Consider the following 17,524-nt stretch of genomic DNA (forward strand, 5'->3'; position numbering starts at 1 on the left):
CCCCGTTGAGTAGAAAATTCAGGCTCCTCGGGCATAGCCTCACATTGTGTACTTGAGACTTTTGAACTACTGCTGCTACCAGTAGGAGGTGCTTGGTATTGTGGTGGATACATGCAATATTGTGGATTGTTTGGATAAGACATTTGTGATGGATATGATCCCATTTGACCCTGAGGTTGGTTTTGATGGTAGAACGATTGTGGAAACATTTGATACGAAGGATTTTGAACATTACCACCGGTGTGAGGAGGTTGGTTTTGAGGGTGACACATCTGCGGATGTTGGCTTTGTGGTTGATACATTTGCGGATGTGGGTTTTGTTGTTGGAACATCGGCATAGGTTGGCTTTGCGGGCGAATCACCTGCGAATGTTGGTTTTGTTGTTGGAACACCATCATAGGTTGGCTTTGCAGGTGAATCATCTGCGGAGGTTGGTTTTGTGGCGGAAACATAGGCGAAGGTTGCAAACCTTCACTTGTAGGAGGTGTTTCATTGTCGAGCAGTGGATAATATTGCTCATAAGGATTAGACATTGTGAGAAATTTGAGAATTTTTGGACAAGAGAGAAATTGTGGGAGTAAATGTTGGTGTTTCAAATGGTCTACTGCACTATATATAAGGTAAAGAATCTGAGAATTGAAAAAACGGTCGGAGAATTGAAAAAACGGTCAGAAAACGGGCAGAAAAACCGGTCAAACCGGTCAAATTAAAAAAATTCAAAAAAAAAAAAGCCCAAACGGGCAGAAAACCGGCACCAGCCGGTGGGATGACCGGCTCAGCCGGTCACCCACTATATAATCTATTTTTCCTCACTCACTCTCCATTCTAACCCTAGCCGCTCCTCTCTTCTTCCTCTCTTCTCTCACGCAGCTTCTTCTTCCTCTCTTCTCTCACGCAGCTTCTTCTTCAACCTCTCTCACTCACCTTCCTCTTTTCCCCTTCCTTTTTCCCCCTTCCTCTTTCCCTGACCTGCAGCGTCTCCTTTTCCCCTTCCTCTCACCCTAAACCCTGCAGATCCTTCCTCTCTGCCTCACTTCTCCTTTTCTCCTTCCTCTCGACGCCTCCTCTTCTCCTCCCTCTCTCCCTCACTTCTTCTCCCTCGATCTCTCTGGTCCACTCCTCCAAAGCCCCAACCGATCACCAAACATCAACCGCCGCCACTAAACAACCACATGCAGTCACCATCGGCCACCAAACAACCACCACCGCCACCATACAGCCTCAATCCGACCCCCACAACCCCTGTTTGCAAGCTTCAAAGCCTTGAAGCTTGCAAAAATCCTTCCTTTTCACACATGCAAGGGCCATTACTCAGATCAGAGCTTCCAGAACTCACCAGAGAAGATTTTTTTTTTAGGGTTTGTAAATATCAATTTATGTGTTTTAAGTTTCAATTTCTTCCTGTAAAGTTTCAATTCATTCAATAAAATTGCAATTTTCGTCCTCTGATTATGTCTCTGTTTAATTTACATTGTTCAATTTCATCCTTTCTGTTATGTTTGCCTCTGAAATCTGTTGGGGAAGTGAGAGAAAATAATAATTTTTAATGCTAAGAAACCAAAAAGCATAGTTGCTTGCAGAAGCAACCATGCACTGTAGCTAAGAAACTGAACCTGCCAACTGAGCAAGCTCCAATGCTGAAAAAAATAAGAAACTGTATCTTAGCAACTCCAGCTGGGTTAAGAAACCAGCGTTGGAGTTGCTCTTATTGCCCTAAAAAGAAGGACACGAAGGCTGCAATCACATCAACAATGGAATGGATTATGGATGGGTGTGGTTGTTTTTGTTGTTATTCAAAATTCAAACTTGGTTCAACGAAAACTCAGTGGGCGCCGCGAAAACCAATCATCATCTTGTTGGGTTGGGGCAATTTAGTAATTTCGGCTGCATTGAGTAACGATTCCATGTCAACACTTGTTCTTCGACCTTATCCAAATTCCTTGGGACCTTCACTCTCCACGCGCTTCTCTACTCCCCTCTCCCTCCTCCTATTCCCTATTCATAATTCATAATAAAATATTAAAAGTGTATTACTCCATAAAATATATTTTGAAATAAAAATTATAACTATTTAGATTTAGATTTAGAGAAGAAGTTTGATGCAGGATGGTGGAAATTTTAAACGGACCGTCACGTGTTCAAAAACATTTATGTTTTTTTATTTTAATTAAATTTATAGCTTATTTTCTAATTTGACGTCTCATCATTGGTTGTCTGTGTAAAAATGTTTACAGTGACGGTACATTATCATTAAACTCCTTATTAAAATAATATTTGTGACTTTAGAAAATTTTAATTTTTTTTTTGAAAATGAAAATTTTAATTACTATGATATGATTAGTTTCTTTTGAAAAATAATCAAATAAATGAGATCTAAATACAATATTTTTATTTAATGTGCTAAAGCATAAAATTTTAGAAATACTTTCGCAATCTCATAAAAAGTGATAAAATTAATTGTAAATTTGTAACGTATTCCATTTAATCTTTTTTTTTTGACAAATCATTTAATCCTTAAAACTACTAGCTTTTGCATCATTATGTTACTTCATATTTCATAATAATGTTTTTTATTGATATTAATTCAACTGAATAGTTTTTTTCAAAATATCATAAATAATACATTTTAATTTTTACGTTGAATTTTTTTAATTTTTGATAGTAAAATAATATATCGAATCTTATATATTAAAATATTATTTCTCATTTATTGTGACATATATAATAATTGTTTTTATTAAAAATATAATAATTATCATTTTCATTTCTAATGAGATAGATGTTTTTTTTTTTTTTTTTTTTTGAAACTTAATGAGATAGATGTTTATTAAAATAGTCTTTTGTTTTTAATAACTTTAAAGTTTTCAAAAAAAAAAACTTTATAGTCAATACTTAGAATTCTTTTATCAATTTTAATTTAATATTATATTTATAAATCATAATAAAATTATTTTTATCCACAATTTTAAAATTTTATTTTGATTTATTTTTCTTTTAAAATAATTTTCTAATGGCACAATATGTTTATTGGTTATTTAAATTCATGACGATTTTAACAGAAATATTTTATCATCACAAATGTTTTAAATCTTGATATAAATCTTTTTTAGAGATTGGTTATGTGAAGTCAAATTTGTCCACTTAATAATAAGCAATTCACACCACAAGGTGCAATGTATGGTAGTTTACTTCGTTCTTTAATCATATGTTGAGAATTCGAGTCATGATAAAGTTAATTTCAAGATCAGTTGTTTACTGTCTAGTATAAGTTGTTGCTGACAAGGAGATAAATCACCATTGTTAGCATAGATATCATCATATCATGTATATTAAAAAGGAAAATAACTCACGCGCTAAAGCGACGTGTTGAGCTTTTTAGTCCTCAAAATAAACATAAATGGAGTGCTACATTTGGTTAAGTAAAAGGACGATAAGGATAGGGGACAGGAGAAATCATGTTCGGATAAAGCCGAATCTTACTATGACTATTTCTTTCCAAGGAAGAATATTATCAACAAACAATAAAGTAATACATGATTATTAAAAAACACGTTTTAATCTTATCCACCACATCATACCTTTTCCTTCTTCGTATAAATATTCTAACACCTTCCATTCCATTTATATGTGTTCATTCTATAAGTGCTACCCAGATATAAATTGTTACGTGTGGTTGATTGAAAATTGAAGAAAAACACATAGTGTTATCTGAAGAACAGATAAGAGAATGGAGCAGAAGTGTGATATTGTTGGTTCTTTTTCTTTCTCTTCATCTTCATCCTCTGGAATTTCAAGTGGCTCATCATCATCAATGGAGTCTGATTCTTTTGATGAAGTAACCTCCCCTGCATCACCATCTTCTTCCTCTTCCTCTACCACTGATCTGCTTGCATCTGACCCATTGAGTGACATGTCTTCTCTGCTTCAACAACTTCCCATGAAGTAAGCATCTTTTTCTTGTGGGTTTTTTTTTTTTGTCATTTCTTTTGAGATATTTATTTCTAGGGTTTCATTTTTTTTCTCCTGAATTTGCTAAAGTTTGTGTCTTTTTTGATGATCTTACAGGAGAGGGCTTTCAAAATTCTACCAGGGGAAGTCACAGTCTTTCACTTCATTAGCAAAAGTGGAAAGCTTGGAGGATCTTGCTAAGGCAGAGAACCCTCAGAACAAGAGATTGAAATCATGCAAAAGCTATGGAGGAGGGTTGAGTCCAAGTGCCATGTCAAGGCATGTATCTAAGAGGGGTTCATGTTTTTCTTCCATGAGTGCAAGAAGGAGCAGTGGTAACTTCATGGGTAGTAGGCCACCAATCCCTCCTCATAGATCTACCAGCACAACAACTATACCTAATCAAAGGGTGTTGTTTGCTTGAGAGGGATCATTTGATTTTAAATTTTTTGTTGAGTTGAGTTTTTCTTTTATTATTTGCGGAGTATCATGCGATCTAGATTAAGGTAACATGGATGGATGCACCTAATTAGTCTCAATTTTCCCCTACAATTTTGGGATTGTAATTGGCATGTGCAATTCTGATTGACAAATTTTTGGAAGCGAAAAAGTTTTGGAATTTTTTTTTCATTTGACAATTTTAGAGGTAAATCATAAATGTTGTGTATCATAATTTGAAATGACTCAGCATCATGATCTCCCATAGGCAAAATCTGAATCAGCATACCGTCACCCAAAAGACTCGGATCAGAATAACCACATGTGCCAAATGATTTTGGTCAAAGAGAGATTAGATTAAGCATAAAGTCAAACAAGACTTATAAATCAAAGGGTAATTAAGTGAGGGATGCCTATGCGTGGCTCAACGTTTAGCACCGGAATGTTTCTGAGGAGAGGAAGTTGGGTTGGATTTGAAAAACTGAAGATGCTTGAGAAAGTTAAAACATTTGTTTGACTTATTATACATGAATCAATCCAGGTGAATGCGCATAGGTTTAAGTGTAAAATGGCCCCTTCTGCTTCTTGTGGGAGGGAATAAAAATTGGTGTACACTATTTGGGTGTAGACCACTACAGAGATAAGAAGATATGAGAGATAAGTGATAATTGTGATAAATGATGTGATGTGACCGGAAGAAAGAGATAGAGAAAAAAAAGGTGTCCCAAGGTGTCTGCACTATTTGGTGGTCTATGAATCATTACTGTGCGCGAGGTGCTCTAATTTGGTTGTAAACGATATCCATTATCTATGGGATTGTCCACATTTGAGAGAACTCTGATTGAGAATGAGAGTGTTGACTTGGGCGAATTTACAGCACTCTGACTTGAAAGTTTGGGTTAGCACGCTAGCTCGCAACATGCATTATTTGAACTTCGTTGCTTGCATTTGGGGAGTGGCAAAATTGCGTAATAATATGGTGTTCGAGACTCAGACTTGACCTTTACAAATTGCCTGGTGCAACATGCCAACATCTGCCATGTTCACAGTGATTTTGCTTGTTATATGAGGTCGTAGAGGCAGGTCTTGGATGGTGGTCTTTTGAGTCACATTTGGCTTCCCCCGCCGGCGGACTTTGTGAAGCTCAATTCGGATGGCGGCTTCTGTGAAGAGGTTGATACTATGGGTGGTGAGGGCCTTATTCTTGATGGTTGTGGTAAGTGGCTATTTGGCTTCCTTAGCTTCATAGAGGCTGGGATCCTTTTCTTGCTGAAGTCTATGCTCTTTGTGATGGACTGACCCTTGCTTGAAACTGCAAGTTTAAGAAGGTGGTTTGTGAGGTGGATTGTGCAAATCTAATTACTACATTGGAGGATGAAAGTATTATGAGATTTTATAGCATACTAGATGCTTATGAATATGAAACAACTTTTCATGAAGAATTAGATGACCAGTCTGACTCTCATTCACCGTGATAGTAATGATGCGGCAAATTGATTAGCAAAAAACGGTGCTAACTCCCCTTCGTCCGACATTACAGTTGTGGATAGGCCATATGTTGAATTAGAGTTCATTCTGTTTAATGATTCTTTTGTTTCCCTTAGTTTGTTTATTGTTTGTTTTGTTATCTTTTTGAATCACCAAGAAAAGGATTATTATGATTAGGGATAATAATTTTCACCTGCATATGAGGATTCCTACGAGGATTGCCGAATTTGGGAATCCGATCTTGAGAAAATTTTCCTCGTGGGAAGGGGGTGGGGACAAAAATTGTGACACCCGAGCCGATGAGGGCGGAGAGTAGTATATTGAGCCGATGGGGACAAAAATTATGAGGCACAGATAATGAGCGGCTCCTGGCAAGCTTCTAGGCGGAGGGACACATGAATGAACCTATCTCGCACCCGAACAAGAGGTAGTCCAAGACTATATAGGGATGAGACTATACAGTTGAGGATGACATAAAAGATTTGATTGGTAGTATTCATAACATCAAGATGCATCTTCTTTTCGGATCCCAACTCATAAAAACTCCATGATTAAGTGTGCTTGCCTTGGAGCAATATTTGGATGGGTGACCTCCTGAAAAGTTTTTCCGGGAAGCATGTAAGTGAGGACAAAGCGCGTTGAAAAGACTCGTGCTGTTAGCGTGAGGCCAATCGTCAAATCGGGATAGTTCAAAAATCCCCCCGAGACAAATTTGGGGGTGGGGTGGGAAATCACTCTCCCCTCCAAGCGAGATCCCTGCCCCATCTACATAGGTAAAAACTCAATCATACCCTTAATAATAAAGTCAAGTAGCTAATAAGAAAATATAAAGGATCATAAACGTAGCCAATTAGGTACTTTAAAATTTCAGTTTGAACAACATATATTTAATGAAGATAAAGATGCTATTGAGGTAAGGAAATATGTGGTTTCTATATTTAAACATTTGTGGTCTAGGTAGAAATTTATGTATTTTTATTTTATTTTTAATGATATATTAGTGATCCCCATGGGGACTCGTGTGAACATGTGGGGAGGTGGGGATTGGCGATGAGGTGAAAATTTACCCCGGTACGAGGATGAGGAGTGGGGATGAGGATAGGGAATAGATGCAGGGATGGGAAGTTGAGAGGCACTCCCCGCCCCCACCCCGCGCGGGTGTCATCCCTAGTTATGATTCAACCTCACGTCTTCATGCAAACCTATGAGCAAGATCATCATCTCACTATCGATGTTGCTTCCATCATTACCAAAACTATCTCCGCGATTCACTACTTCATTAAACCAGCCAAGCTAAAATCAATAGATTTACCAATAATACCATTATTGTAATTAGTGGCCCTCCTATCGTCGTTACTGTATTGGGTATGTGCACTCTAGGGTTTGAAACAGAGTATAGTGGGTTTGAGACTTTTTTGTAAATATCTTACTCGATTTGATCTTAAGTGTTGATAGAGTTGTCAATACGGGTAAGCTCGCCCCGTATGGGTTAGCTCGTTGCGGGTTGGGGAAAAATGGGTTGGGCTAGCCGACTCGCATTTAAACAAGGCATAAATAGTTGAACCTGACTTAACCCGCCATAGGTTGGTGGGCTGCTCATTTATTATAGGAAAAAATAAAAATAAAAATCTAAAAAATTGGAAAATTAGAACAAATATTGAAAATGTTATAAAAAATTACTTATGAAAAAAATAGTATGGTGAAAAAATATGGAAAATTACTTATAACAAATATGTGTAAAGTGCAAACTAAAAATCTAAATTCAATTATATTTTAATAATTGTTAGAACAATTTTCTTTTCAAAATAAAAAAGTCTAATTTGCAGGTTGATCCGCGGGCTAACCTGCGGGTTAAATGAGCATGGTTTGACTGGCGTGCTTTCTATCCGAGCAATATATTAACCAACCCAACTCGCCCATAAACTGGGTTGGCTTGGCTTGACTCGCAGGTTGAAACTCATATTAATAATTCTAAGTGGTGATGGATCTGAATGGAAGTGAGTGGAACCACAATTGGGCTTTGCCCTTCAAGGAGAAGGGAAATAGACCTAGTCTGGTGTTGTCACTATCCACGAATTGAGTTTGGTAGTCTCACATATTTCATAGAAATTGTCTTGATGTAGATTGAGGTTCTTAGATGGATAACTAAAATTAATTTTATTGAACCATAGATAATACATATGACTTCAACTCAAAATTATTGGCAATCACTACAACCAATGCTACGCTAAAGCGATGTCCTCATGTGGTTGGAGCTGTATAGCCTTTAAGAAGAAAAGAAAAATGTTTAGACTAATTAATAAATAAAGAAAATTAATATTAGGTTAAATAGTCCTACATAACGGCTCAAAATTCTTAAGGGGACGTCCAAGTTTTGAAAAATGATACCCAGGAATGTTATTCCTACGAATATTATGATGGGAATGTTGTTTCATGGCATCTTTTAAAAAAGTGTTTGGTTGATAAATTCAATTCCTAAGTATGTTTTTAAAATTTAATTAATTAAAATATAAAATTTGAAGTAAAAAGAAAAGTTAGTAGGACATAACTTCCATTCCCATGGCTAGAGGAAGAGGAAGAGGAAGAGGAAGAGGAAGAGGAAGGAGGAAGGAAGAAGGAGGAAGGAGGAAGGAGGAAGGAGGAGAAGATTTGGGAGCTCTGAAATGTCATATTCTTCTTCATCAGAGGAATTACCAAGAATTAAGTGCTTTTCTTGGTTGGAACTTTATCTTTGTTAGTTCTTACGAAGTGCTCCCCCTGAGTGTGTGCCTCTAGTTGAGCTTTGAGCCCCCCCTAACCTGTACTTCTCCCTTTGTGATAGGATTTTTAGTGGGTGTGGGTTGGCGTACATTCATATCTATGTCAAGTTTAGTTATCAAGAATATCCTCTTTATTCTTCACCAGTGCTAGCGTCAGTGTGGTTGGTAGAAACAACAGTGGAGGTATCTGATAGAATATTCCTAACTATGTCTCCACCATCGGTTTCATCAGAATTCTGATCTTTCCTTATTTATCTACCACAAGGGTAATGACATGGCATACATTCTCTTATATGATGATGATATCATCATCACCACGTCATACAATGATCTCTGTATGTCCATTAAGCCACTCCTTGGTTCAGAATTGTGCCATGAAGGATTTAGGCCTTCTCGGCTATTTTTTAGGCATTGTAGTAACCAGACATGTTGATGACATATTTCTTTGCCAATGAAAATATTTTGAGGATGTCATTGATTAGGCTGACATGATATCTTGCAAACCTACTGCAACACCTGTAAACACCAATCAAAAACTTAGTGTCTCCTTAGGTTCACTATGCAATTAAAAATTTCTGGGCAGGCTTCTGCCTCTACCTCTAAATCGGATTGCAAATTTGTTTGGCGATTAAAAATCCCTAGAAAAGTGCAACATTTCTTGTATAGAATGTTAAACAATTCTCTCCCAAGCCAGCAAAATTTGAGGAAAAGGGGTGTTAAAACTGAACCAACTTGTCCTGTCTGTGGGGAAAATATTGAAGAAACCGCTTCCCACCTCTTCCTGAGCTGCCAGTGGGCTAGAGTGCTAGACAAGTCTGGTTCCTCTCCTCCCTGGCTATTAAATCTGGAGATGTTAACATGTCTGTGGACAATTGGCTGCTGCACATGAAAGAAGTAGTAAACGCTGACACTATGGCTCAGGTTGCTATGATCTGCTGGAGTATATGGAAGGCAAGAAATGATAAAATTTTCAACAAGATAGCTCCTGATTCAAGTAAAACTGTGGAGCTTGCGGTTAACATGAGAGCAGATTGGTTGAGTCATCAACCTCCATCTACTAGAACCAGCTCTGTGCCATCTGATCCTTCTTGGACTCTCCCACCTACTGGTTTTATGAAACTAAACTTTGATGCAGGCTGGTCAGGGAAAATGGGCTCGGGTTTTGGCATGGTAATCAGAGATGATGAGGGGCGTTTTCAAGCTGCTGCAACTCACTATGTGGATTGCAGATTGGAGCCCCTAATGTAAGATCAAGATTTGGTCATGTGGTACAACTCTATGTTTTGATGATAACAAGTATTTATTTGTGGATGAACAATGATGATTCTCTAACGTTTGTCTTGAGTGTTTTGACAAACAGGTTCTGATTCTGACACCAGAAGATATATTCATCAGAAGATCTGAAGATCTGAAGATCAGAAGTTCTGAAGATCAAAAGATCTAAAGACCAGAAGATCTGAGGATCAGAAGTTCTGAAGATTAGAAGTTCTGAAGATCAGAAGATCTGAAGACCAGAAGATCTGAGGATCAGAAGTTCTGAAGATCAGAAGATCTGAAGACCAGAAGTTCTGAAGATCAGAAGTTCTAAAGATCAGAAGATCTGAAGGACCAGAAGTTCTGAAGGTCCAGAAGCAGAAGTTACGAAGGTCAGAGGATCCAAGCTTCCCTCTGACTCTGATCACCAAGCTTCACAAGTTCCAACACGAAGCATTCCTCTGATCAGAAGTCAATGGTTAAAGGCAAATGTCTCTATCAAGAAGTACAAGAGCAGTGTACTATTCTGACAAGCCTACCTACCAAGGTTCAGCCACAGCAGGTTCTGGAAGTTCCAGAAATGCCCTCCAACGGTCACATTCTCTCAACAGAAATATCCTTTGCACCTTGGACTATTTAAGGCTGAAGAAGAGAAGAAAGACAAAAGAGAGAAACCAAGAGCTGCAATACAAGAAAAGATTCAAGCCTTCACTTTCTTCATCTATTCTTATTTGGTTTACATTAGCTTATTCAGAAGCAAACCTTTGTAAACACCAACCTCAAACAGTTGTTTGATTTTCCTTAAGGGACCGGGTAGGTCAGTATCCTTAAGAAGACTAGGATCTGTGTATCTTAGTGGTGATTCCTTTAGGAGATCAAGGTTGATCGGATCCTAGAGAAGACTAAGAGAGTGAATCTTAGTGAGCTAAGTCAGTGTATTGTTAGTCACTTGTAGGTTTCAAGTGCAGTTGTAACAATTATCTGATTAGTGGATTGCCTTCATTCTAAGAAGGAAGAAATCACCTTAACGGGTGGACTAGATTAGCTTGAGGGATTTATCAAGTGAACCAGGATAAAATACTTGTGTGCTTCTCTCTTCTCTCTATCTTTATCCGCTGCACCATCTATCTCAGATAAACCGAAAAGATTTACTTTAAATCTTAAGGGGAAAGTTTTTATATTCAAAACTCTATTCAACCCCCCCCCCCCCCTTCTAGTCGTTTTTCACACCTTCACCTAATAGCTGAAGCTTGTTGTCTTAGATGGGTTCTAAATTTGGCTGTCAATTGGGAGCTTGATGGTCTTGTCGTTGCTTTAGATTGCCAACAACTGGTTAAGGCTTTCCATTGCCCTGCTGATGTCCCCTCTCTAAGGCACATTCTTTTGGATTGCCATCAACTAGTTAATAGTTTTAGTAGTTTCTCTTGTATTTTCGAGTATAGGCAAACAAACAGAGTTGCTCATGAGTTAGCTGCTGAGAGTCACTTGTACAAAGACTGCATTTGGTGGGGTGATCCCCCTGTGGGTATCCTTTTACACCTGGCAGCGAATTTTCCTGATTAATGAATTTACATTGTTATAAAAAAAAGGTACTTTGTAGTATCTTACATTTACAAGACCATATATCTCATATGTTGTAAACAGTTTTGCTTACATATGCATGATAAAAAAACAGAGCACATGAATGCTCGCAAACACATTCTGCGTTATAGGCGAGGTACCAGGGACGGATCCAGACTTTAAATATCAGTGAGGCTAAACATAAAAGCAATTATAGACTAAAAGAGAAATATTATAGATAAAGAGATAATGAAACCATCAAAAACCAAAATAACATAGCAACAATTTGCATTAGATGTAATCAATAATGGAATGATAGCTATATTATGTTACATTCCATCTCATCTTATTTTATTTCATTACAACTATAGCAACAATTTGCCAAAACAGCACCTTGCAAAAGTCCAGCAAATTACTTAAACCAGCAATAACAAGAGTCCAACAATCCTGCCAGTTCTACAATAATGAAAGAGATCCCACATTATATTCATCCATATAGAAAACAAATTCAACATAACATTCATACATCCCCTGCAATTAATCACTTTAGCCGCCAAGAGGATCAAATGAATAAAGTGATAAAGTAACCTTGGTCACATACTATACTCTTCACCACCATATACAATCTTTAAACAATAACAAGATACTCCCAAACCATCCACGAGTTAACAGCCACCCCAGTGGTATCAACAGACAAGAGAAATAATCATTTTGTTTATGCACACCAGCAAGGAACAGAAAATAGCACCCACACCAGTTGAGAAAACATCTCATATCAGGAACTTTAAGTGGCATCCTCTAAGAATAGTATTTCAATAACTATTTCTGCAACCCCAACATACGAAATGCAAGACAAACCTCAAACATAATCACACCCCCAAAACCAACACCAACCATCAGACAAGTAGATGTCCAACAAGAATTCAGAAAACCCTTTTCCACATATCAATTTTAGTTTCCACATATCAATTTCAATTTCCTCAAACCCTAGAACAAGAATCCAAAGTCCCAAACCCTTTGAGTGACTGAGAGACTGAGAGCATTACCTTTTGAGTTTTGACTTTGAGTGAGTGACTGAGAGTGAGAGCTTCAATCAGTTGAGAGGGAGAGGCACTGTCGTTGTTGGTTCGTTGGAGAGCACTGAGCACTCAGCTTCGTTGTTGGTTCGTTGGAGAGCAGGAAGAGGCACGAACAAGAGAGAGATTCAGAGGCGTGCGCCGCCGCCGTGCGGCCGTGAATCGACAGAGAGAGGCGGAGGCGTGACTCGCGTGAGAGAACAGAAGGCTGCGTGTGAGACTGAGAACAGAGAAGAAGCGTGCGTGCGTGAGTGGTACTGGTGATACAAAACAAATAATTTTTCTTTTTTTTTAACCATATAAATTTTAAAAAAAATAAAAAATAAAAATCGGTGTGGCCAATGCCACACTTGGCCTCTGAGTGGGTCCGCCCCTGCGAGGTACACTAAAGTTTGGCTTACATATGAGCACATCACCAACTTCTAGTCATATTTCGTATGCAAATGCTGATGCCTGATTGGGGTGGATGGCTTGACACCAGACGCTTCACATCTAGTTACTGTATTTTTCTCGGTGATAATTTGATCTCCTAGTCCTCTAAACGACACAACCCACTCTGTCTCGCTCCAGTGAGGAAGCCGAGTATAGAGGAGTAGCCAATGTCGTCCCCGAGTCGTGTTGGATTCATAATCTTCTTCTAAAACTTAGTTTTCTGGTCCACAAAGCTATATTGGTGTACTGTGACAATGTGAATGCAATATATCTGTCTGGCAACCCCGTTCAACACCAACGCACCAAGCACACCGAGATCGATGAATATACATTTTGTTCGAGAAAAGGTGACTCTTGGCCAAGCTAAAGTACTCCATGTTCCCTCTCACCATCAAATCGCAAATATCTTCACAAAGGGACTTTCACGCAAACGCTGAGACTGAATCAGAACTTGGATCATCAAAGTTGGAATTATTATCGAAATCAGATTCAACATGCCCAATTTTAGCATCTTATAATTCATCTACGTCAACAGATTTGGTAGCATCATACTTCGCCTATATTTTCAAAGATCATCTTCCTCAACTTTAACATTGGATCATCATGAATTCATGGCGAAGTCACTCCAGAGGAATATCACCCCTAAAATTTAATGGTTGCACATACTACTAGTTAGAGAAAAATAAAAGAGTATGACTAGGGGTACTTCACTTAAATTATAGTATTAATAATTGTTATTTTACAATTTGTGTCATAACTAACCTTAGAATAACAATCTTTGTGTTTTTAATCTTTGTAGTAGAGGTTGTGTGCTAAGCTATGGTTTGCTCAAATGTAGTTAAATTTACGTGTTATATTATCCTGTTCGAATAGTGTTATAGTTTGGAATTGTAAAACAAATCAATTTGGCCCTATATATTATCCTTAGGCCTTTATATAGGTCGTCCTTATTACGGTTTATTTATTTATTTACTAAAAGTGTGCAACTTCAAAAATAATAACAACTAGTATATGACCCGTGCCTTGCACGGGAGAATTTAATTTTGAATGTAAGTTTAAAATGTGTTAATCAAATATTAATTGCTTAATTTTATTGGGTAATTAGAGTGGCGTGGTTTGGTTTTTGTTGTTTTTTTGCACATTTGTATTTTGTTTCGTTTTGATTGAAGTATAAAGTTTTTTTAGCAAAAAAAAGTAGACCATTCTTGGCGTAGTTGTTGCTGCAAACCACGATGTTTTAGGGGTAAATATATGAGATTGATATGTGAAAATTGAATAAAATTAAAAATAAACTGACAAAACTTTCGAATAGGGGAAAATGTACGACTGTGATGTAAAGCTCTTGTAGCCGGAAAAAACTTGAGGTTACACTTAAAACGTGAAAATACTCCTTATTGTTAAATGACATCATTTGAGCATTAGACTTTAGAGCTCCCAACAACAAGTTCTAAATCCTGCAATGTTCACAATAAAGATAAATGATTATAATCTCATGAAATATTGGTGGACAAATTCAAAAGTGTAGTTATAAAGATTTAGAAATTAGAATATGAAATTTAAACTTTGATTTGAACTTTGAAATTATGTCCGGTTCTATGAAAAATTTGAGGACGTTAAATGCTAATTTAAACTTCCTTCTGAAGTTGTCCTTCCCTTCAATCTTGAATAGAATTTGTTTGTGCACTAAATCAATTATTTCTTTGGGGGCTGTTCCATGCAGCCGTTCTAGATTAATTAAAAAAATGAAAAAAAATAGATATCTTATCAATTGATTGTGAAATTAAAAAGTAGTTTTATTTACATGTACATGTTTACCTTTTCCAATTTTTTCAGTATTGTGTTGCTTGTTTTATGGAGCAGAGCACAATACCTAATGTAAATGTAAGTAAATAAATAAATATATTGAATATGAATCAAATTAATTATACTATGGTAATTGAGTTTACTGTGTGGTATGATTTATGTGCATGGTACATTTCGAACAGTAATAAAGTGCTTCGTTAGAGGATGCTGCCCCGTGACATTTGCAGTCATGGTAAAACCAATCATCAGTGCTCACAATTTCCTCAATCGTAGCATACACAATGAATATTGTATGTTGTAATAATAAATATCAGTAATTGAATTAAAATATTTTCCAATCATATTGTGAAATTTAAATTATTAATTGTAAAAAATAAATTAACGTAATTACAGAATTGAAACTTTTTTGGAAGAATGAATTTTTAATAATAAATGAACGTAATTAATGCATTAAATTTGTATTCATTAATTTTTAAAAAACAAATGAATGAAAAAGTAAATGCATGGTTAATGATTCGATTAATGTTGGCACTAATTTTACTATTATAATTTTCACAATTAAAATTAATTTAAAAAAGTTTCATAATTAAAATTAATTAAACCTAATTAAAGTGTGTAAGAGTCAATGCTATAATTATTTGAAAATTTGACCGAATATTATTGTGTAATGAATTTCTCATAATTCATTTCAATTTAATTCTTTTTTTTTGTACATCGAAAGTTAAATTGCACCCGTCAGGAATCGATCACTTGACCTCCCCCTACCCAATCCATATGGCAGCTCCCACCACTTGTTCAAATTTAATTTATTTTCAAAAGCATTAAATACGTGGTTATTAATTTTAATTACTGATTATTTAATTTTTTAATTTGTGGTTTGAAAATTATATCTCCATTAGTTATTAAAAAAACGTTTTGTAGTGAAAAAGGAAACATGATCTGGTTCTCACATAATTAATTGTACAATTAAAACTAATTAAGGAATATAAGAGTTAATGAAATAATTAATTGATATTTTAACTTAATATTAACGTGTCTTAAATTAAATTAAAAGTGAGAAAAACATATTGATCTTTACACACAACCAAATTTTTAATGTTTGTGCGTGAAAACAGCTTGAGGAACTCATCTTCTTTAGTAACTTTTATGTTTTCAATCAGCACGTCATTATTTGGTAGGAACTGCGTCACACTCAAGTAACCCGCAAAGAAATAAATATTAGTTGGAATTGTCATTAAATCTTGTTCAAACGATTATGAAATATTTTGTACGGACAAATTTGTCTCTGTAGCACACTGCTCCAGAAATGTCGCGATTGAACATTACTGTAGTGTGTTTTAACTCAGCTGTTAACTGATATTCCCTTGGAATTTATTTTTAGTGGCCGGGTGTTATTTACATATTGAACATGTTGGTGTTTTATACATAAGTTTATTTTAGAATATAGATCAAATTTATCAAATGTATCTTGATGCCTTGTTACTACTCCAAATAATATGATAACAACAATATGTTTGTTATCTCCTGCACTTAGAACTTCATCCAAATCTTTGACGAATTTGCCATATAAAAATATTTTTTTTTCCTGAAAAAATAATTAATAATTGTTGGTCAAATCTTTTCTCGATATTTAAAAATCATTTGTTTTTCCGCTTTATTATGATAAAAGAAAACTTACCCTTAAGATTCGATTACAATGTCTCTGAAATTCTTTGCCATTTCGTTATGCTCATATCCTTGATAGTTTCCGATGTGCGTAATTTCTCTCATGATATATGTTTTCATGTTAATGTAAATGCTTGCAAGTGACAACATAGGTGAAATTATTTAAATCAAGGGATTTACTTACCAACTAAGTATCTCTCATCGAAGTCATGGTTAAGAACATCATGCGCGTTGTCAAACTTCAGCTCACATAAAGGAACCATACTTTCATTATATTTAAATATCCTTGTTCTAGTCTGCAAGTGTATCTTATATTGATGTCTAGAAGCACTTATACCTTGAAAATTATGTCATATGAAAAAATCTTCAAAGTCATATATTAATCATTTGTTGATTAATTTTTCAAAACGTTCTAAAATGCTTAGCCTACCCTCTGCGTGTATTGTTTGACCTTAAAAATTCATAAGGGTCATATCGATGTATGTCTCTAAAGTAAATTAAACTATATTGGGATATTTAATAATAAAGTCGGTGTTTTGGTTACAAACCTTTCGATCCATTAACAATAAATATTATTTACTAAAAGTGTGCAACTTCAAAAATAATAACAATATGAGGTAATTAATGAATTTCGCTTCTTATGGGCGAATTGCTTTGAAAGCAATTTGATTGCTTTAGCCTTTCTCCTACCATATAGCCTCCCCTACCTTGTTCAGGAATAAATTCACCTCATGTGAAACAAATTCTGAACCAAAACTACCTCATGGTAATTGTTTTTGAAGTTGCACAATTTTGGTAAATAATATTTATTTTTGCATTATTAACAAAATTATTATATTTTTTGTATTGAATTTTGTTTTTTAATCGGATTAAGTGTTAATTAATTTAGGCACTATAGTTTTAAAATGTTATAACAAAATGATATTATTTTAACTATCTTAGAAAAATTAAATTTGAATCATGTGATTTGACGTCGTGGTTCAACACTTATCTCTTAAGTAAATGGTTGGAAGTTCAATTTCCATCTCTTGCTAATGGAAAAAGCTCATTGGTCAACCTCTTACCACTTAGTACGTTGACAATAGAACAAAAAATTAGTCT

General features: G+C 35.8%; 1 protein-coding gene across 1 annotated transcript; it reads left to right on the forward strand.

Annotated features, from left to right (window-relative positions):
- The first annotated feature begins 3,616 nt into the window (after nucleotides 1–3,616).
- LOC130726604 (protein OXIDATIVE STRESS 3-like) lies at nucleotides 3,617–4,558 on the forward strand. Its single transcript, XM_057577907.1, has 2 exons — nucleotides 3,617–3,942; nucleotides 4,066–4,558. Exons 1-2 carry the CDS (start codon nucleotides 3,728–3,730, stop codon nucleotides 4,370–4,372), a joined length of 522 nt encoding a protein of 173 aa, XP_057433890.1. The 5' UTR covers nucleotides 3,617–3,727; the 3' UTR covers nucleotides 4,373–4,558.
- The last annotated feature ends 12,966 nt before the right edge of the window (nucleotides 4,559–17,524 follow it).

The sequence above is a fragment of the Lotus japonicus genome, chromosome 6 (genome assembly GCF_012489685.1).
Source record: "Lotus japonicus ecotype B-129 chromosome 6, LjGifu_v1.2".
NCBI lineage: Eukaryota > Viridiplantae > Streptophyta > Magnoliopsida > Fabales > Fabaceae > Lotus > Lotus japonicus.

Coding starts and splice junctions, on each gene's coding strand:
- LOC130726604 (XM_057577907.1), top strand. CDS start 3,728: ATGGAGCAGAAGTGTGATATTGTTGGTTCTTTTTCTTTCTCTTCATCT. Junction 3,943..4,065: donor CTTCAACAACTTCCCATGAA/GTAAGCATCTTT, acceptor ATGATCTTACAG/GAGAGGGCTTTCAAAATTCT.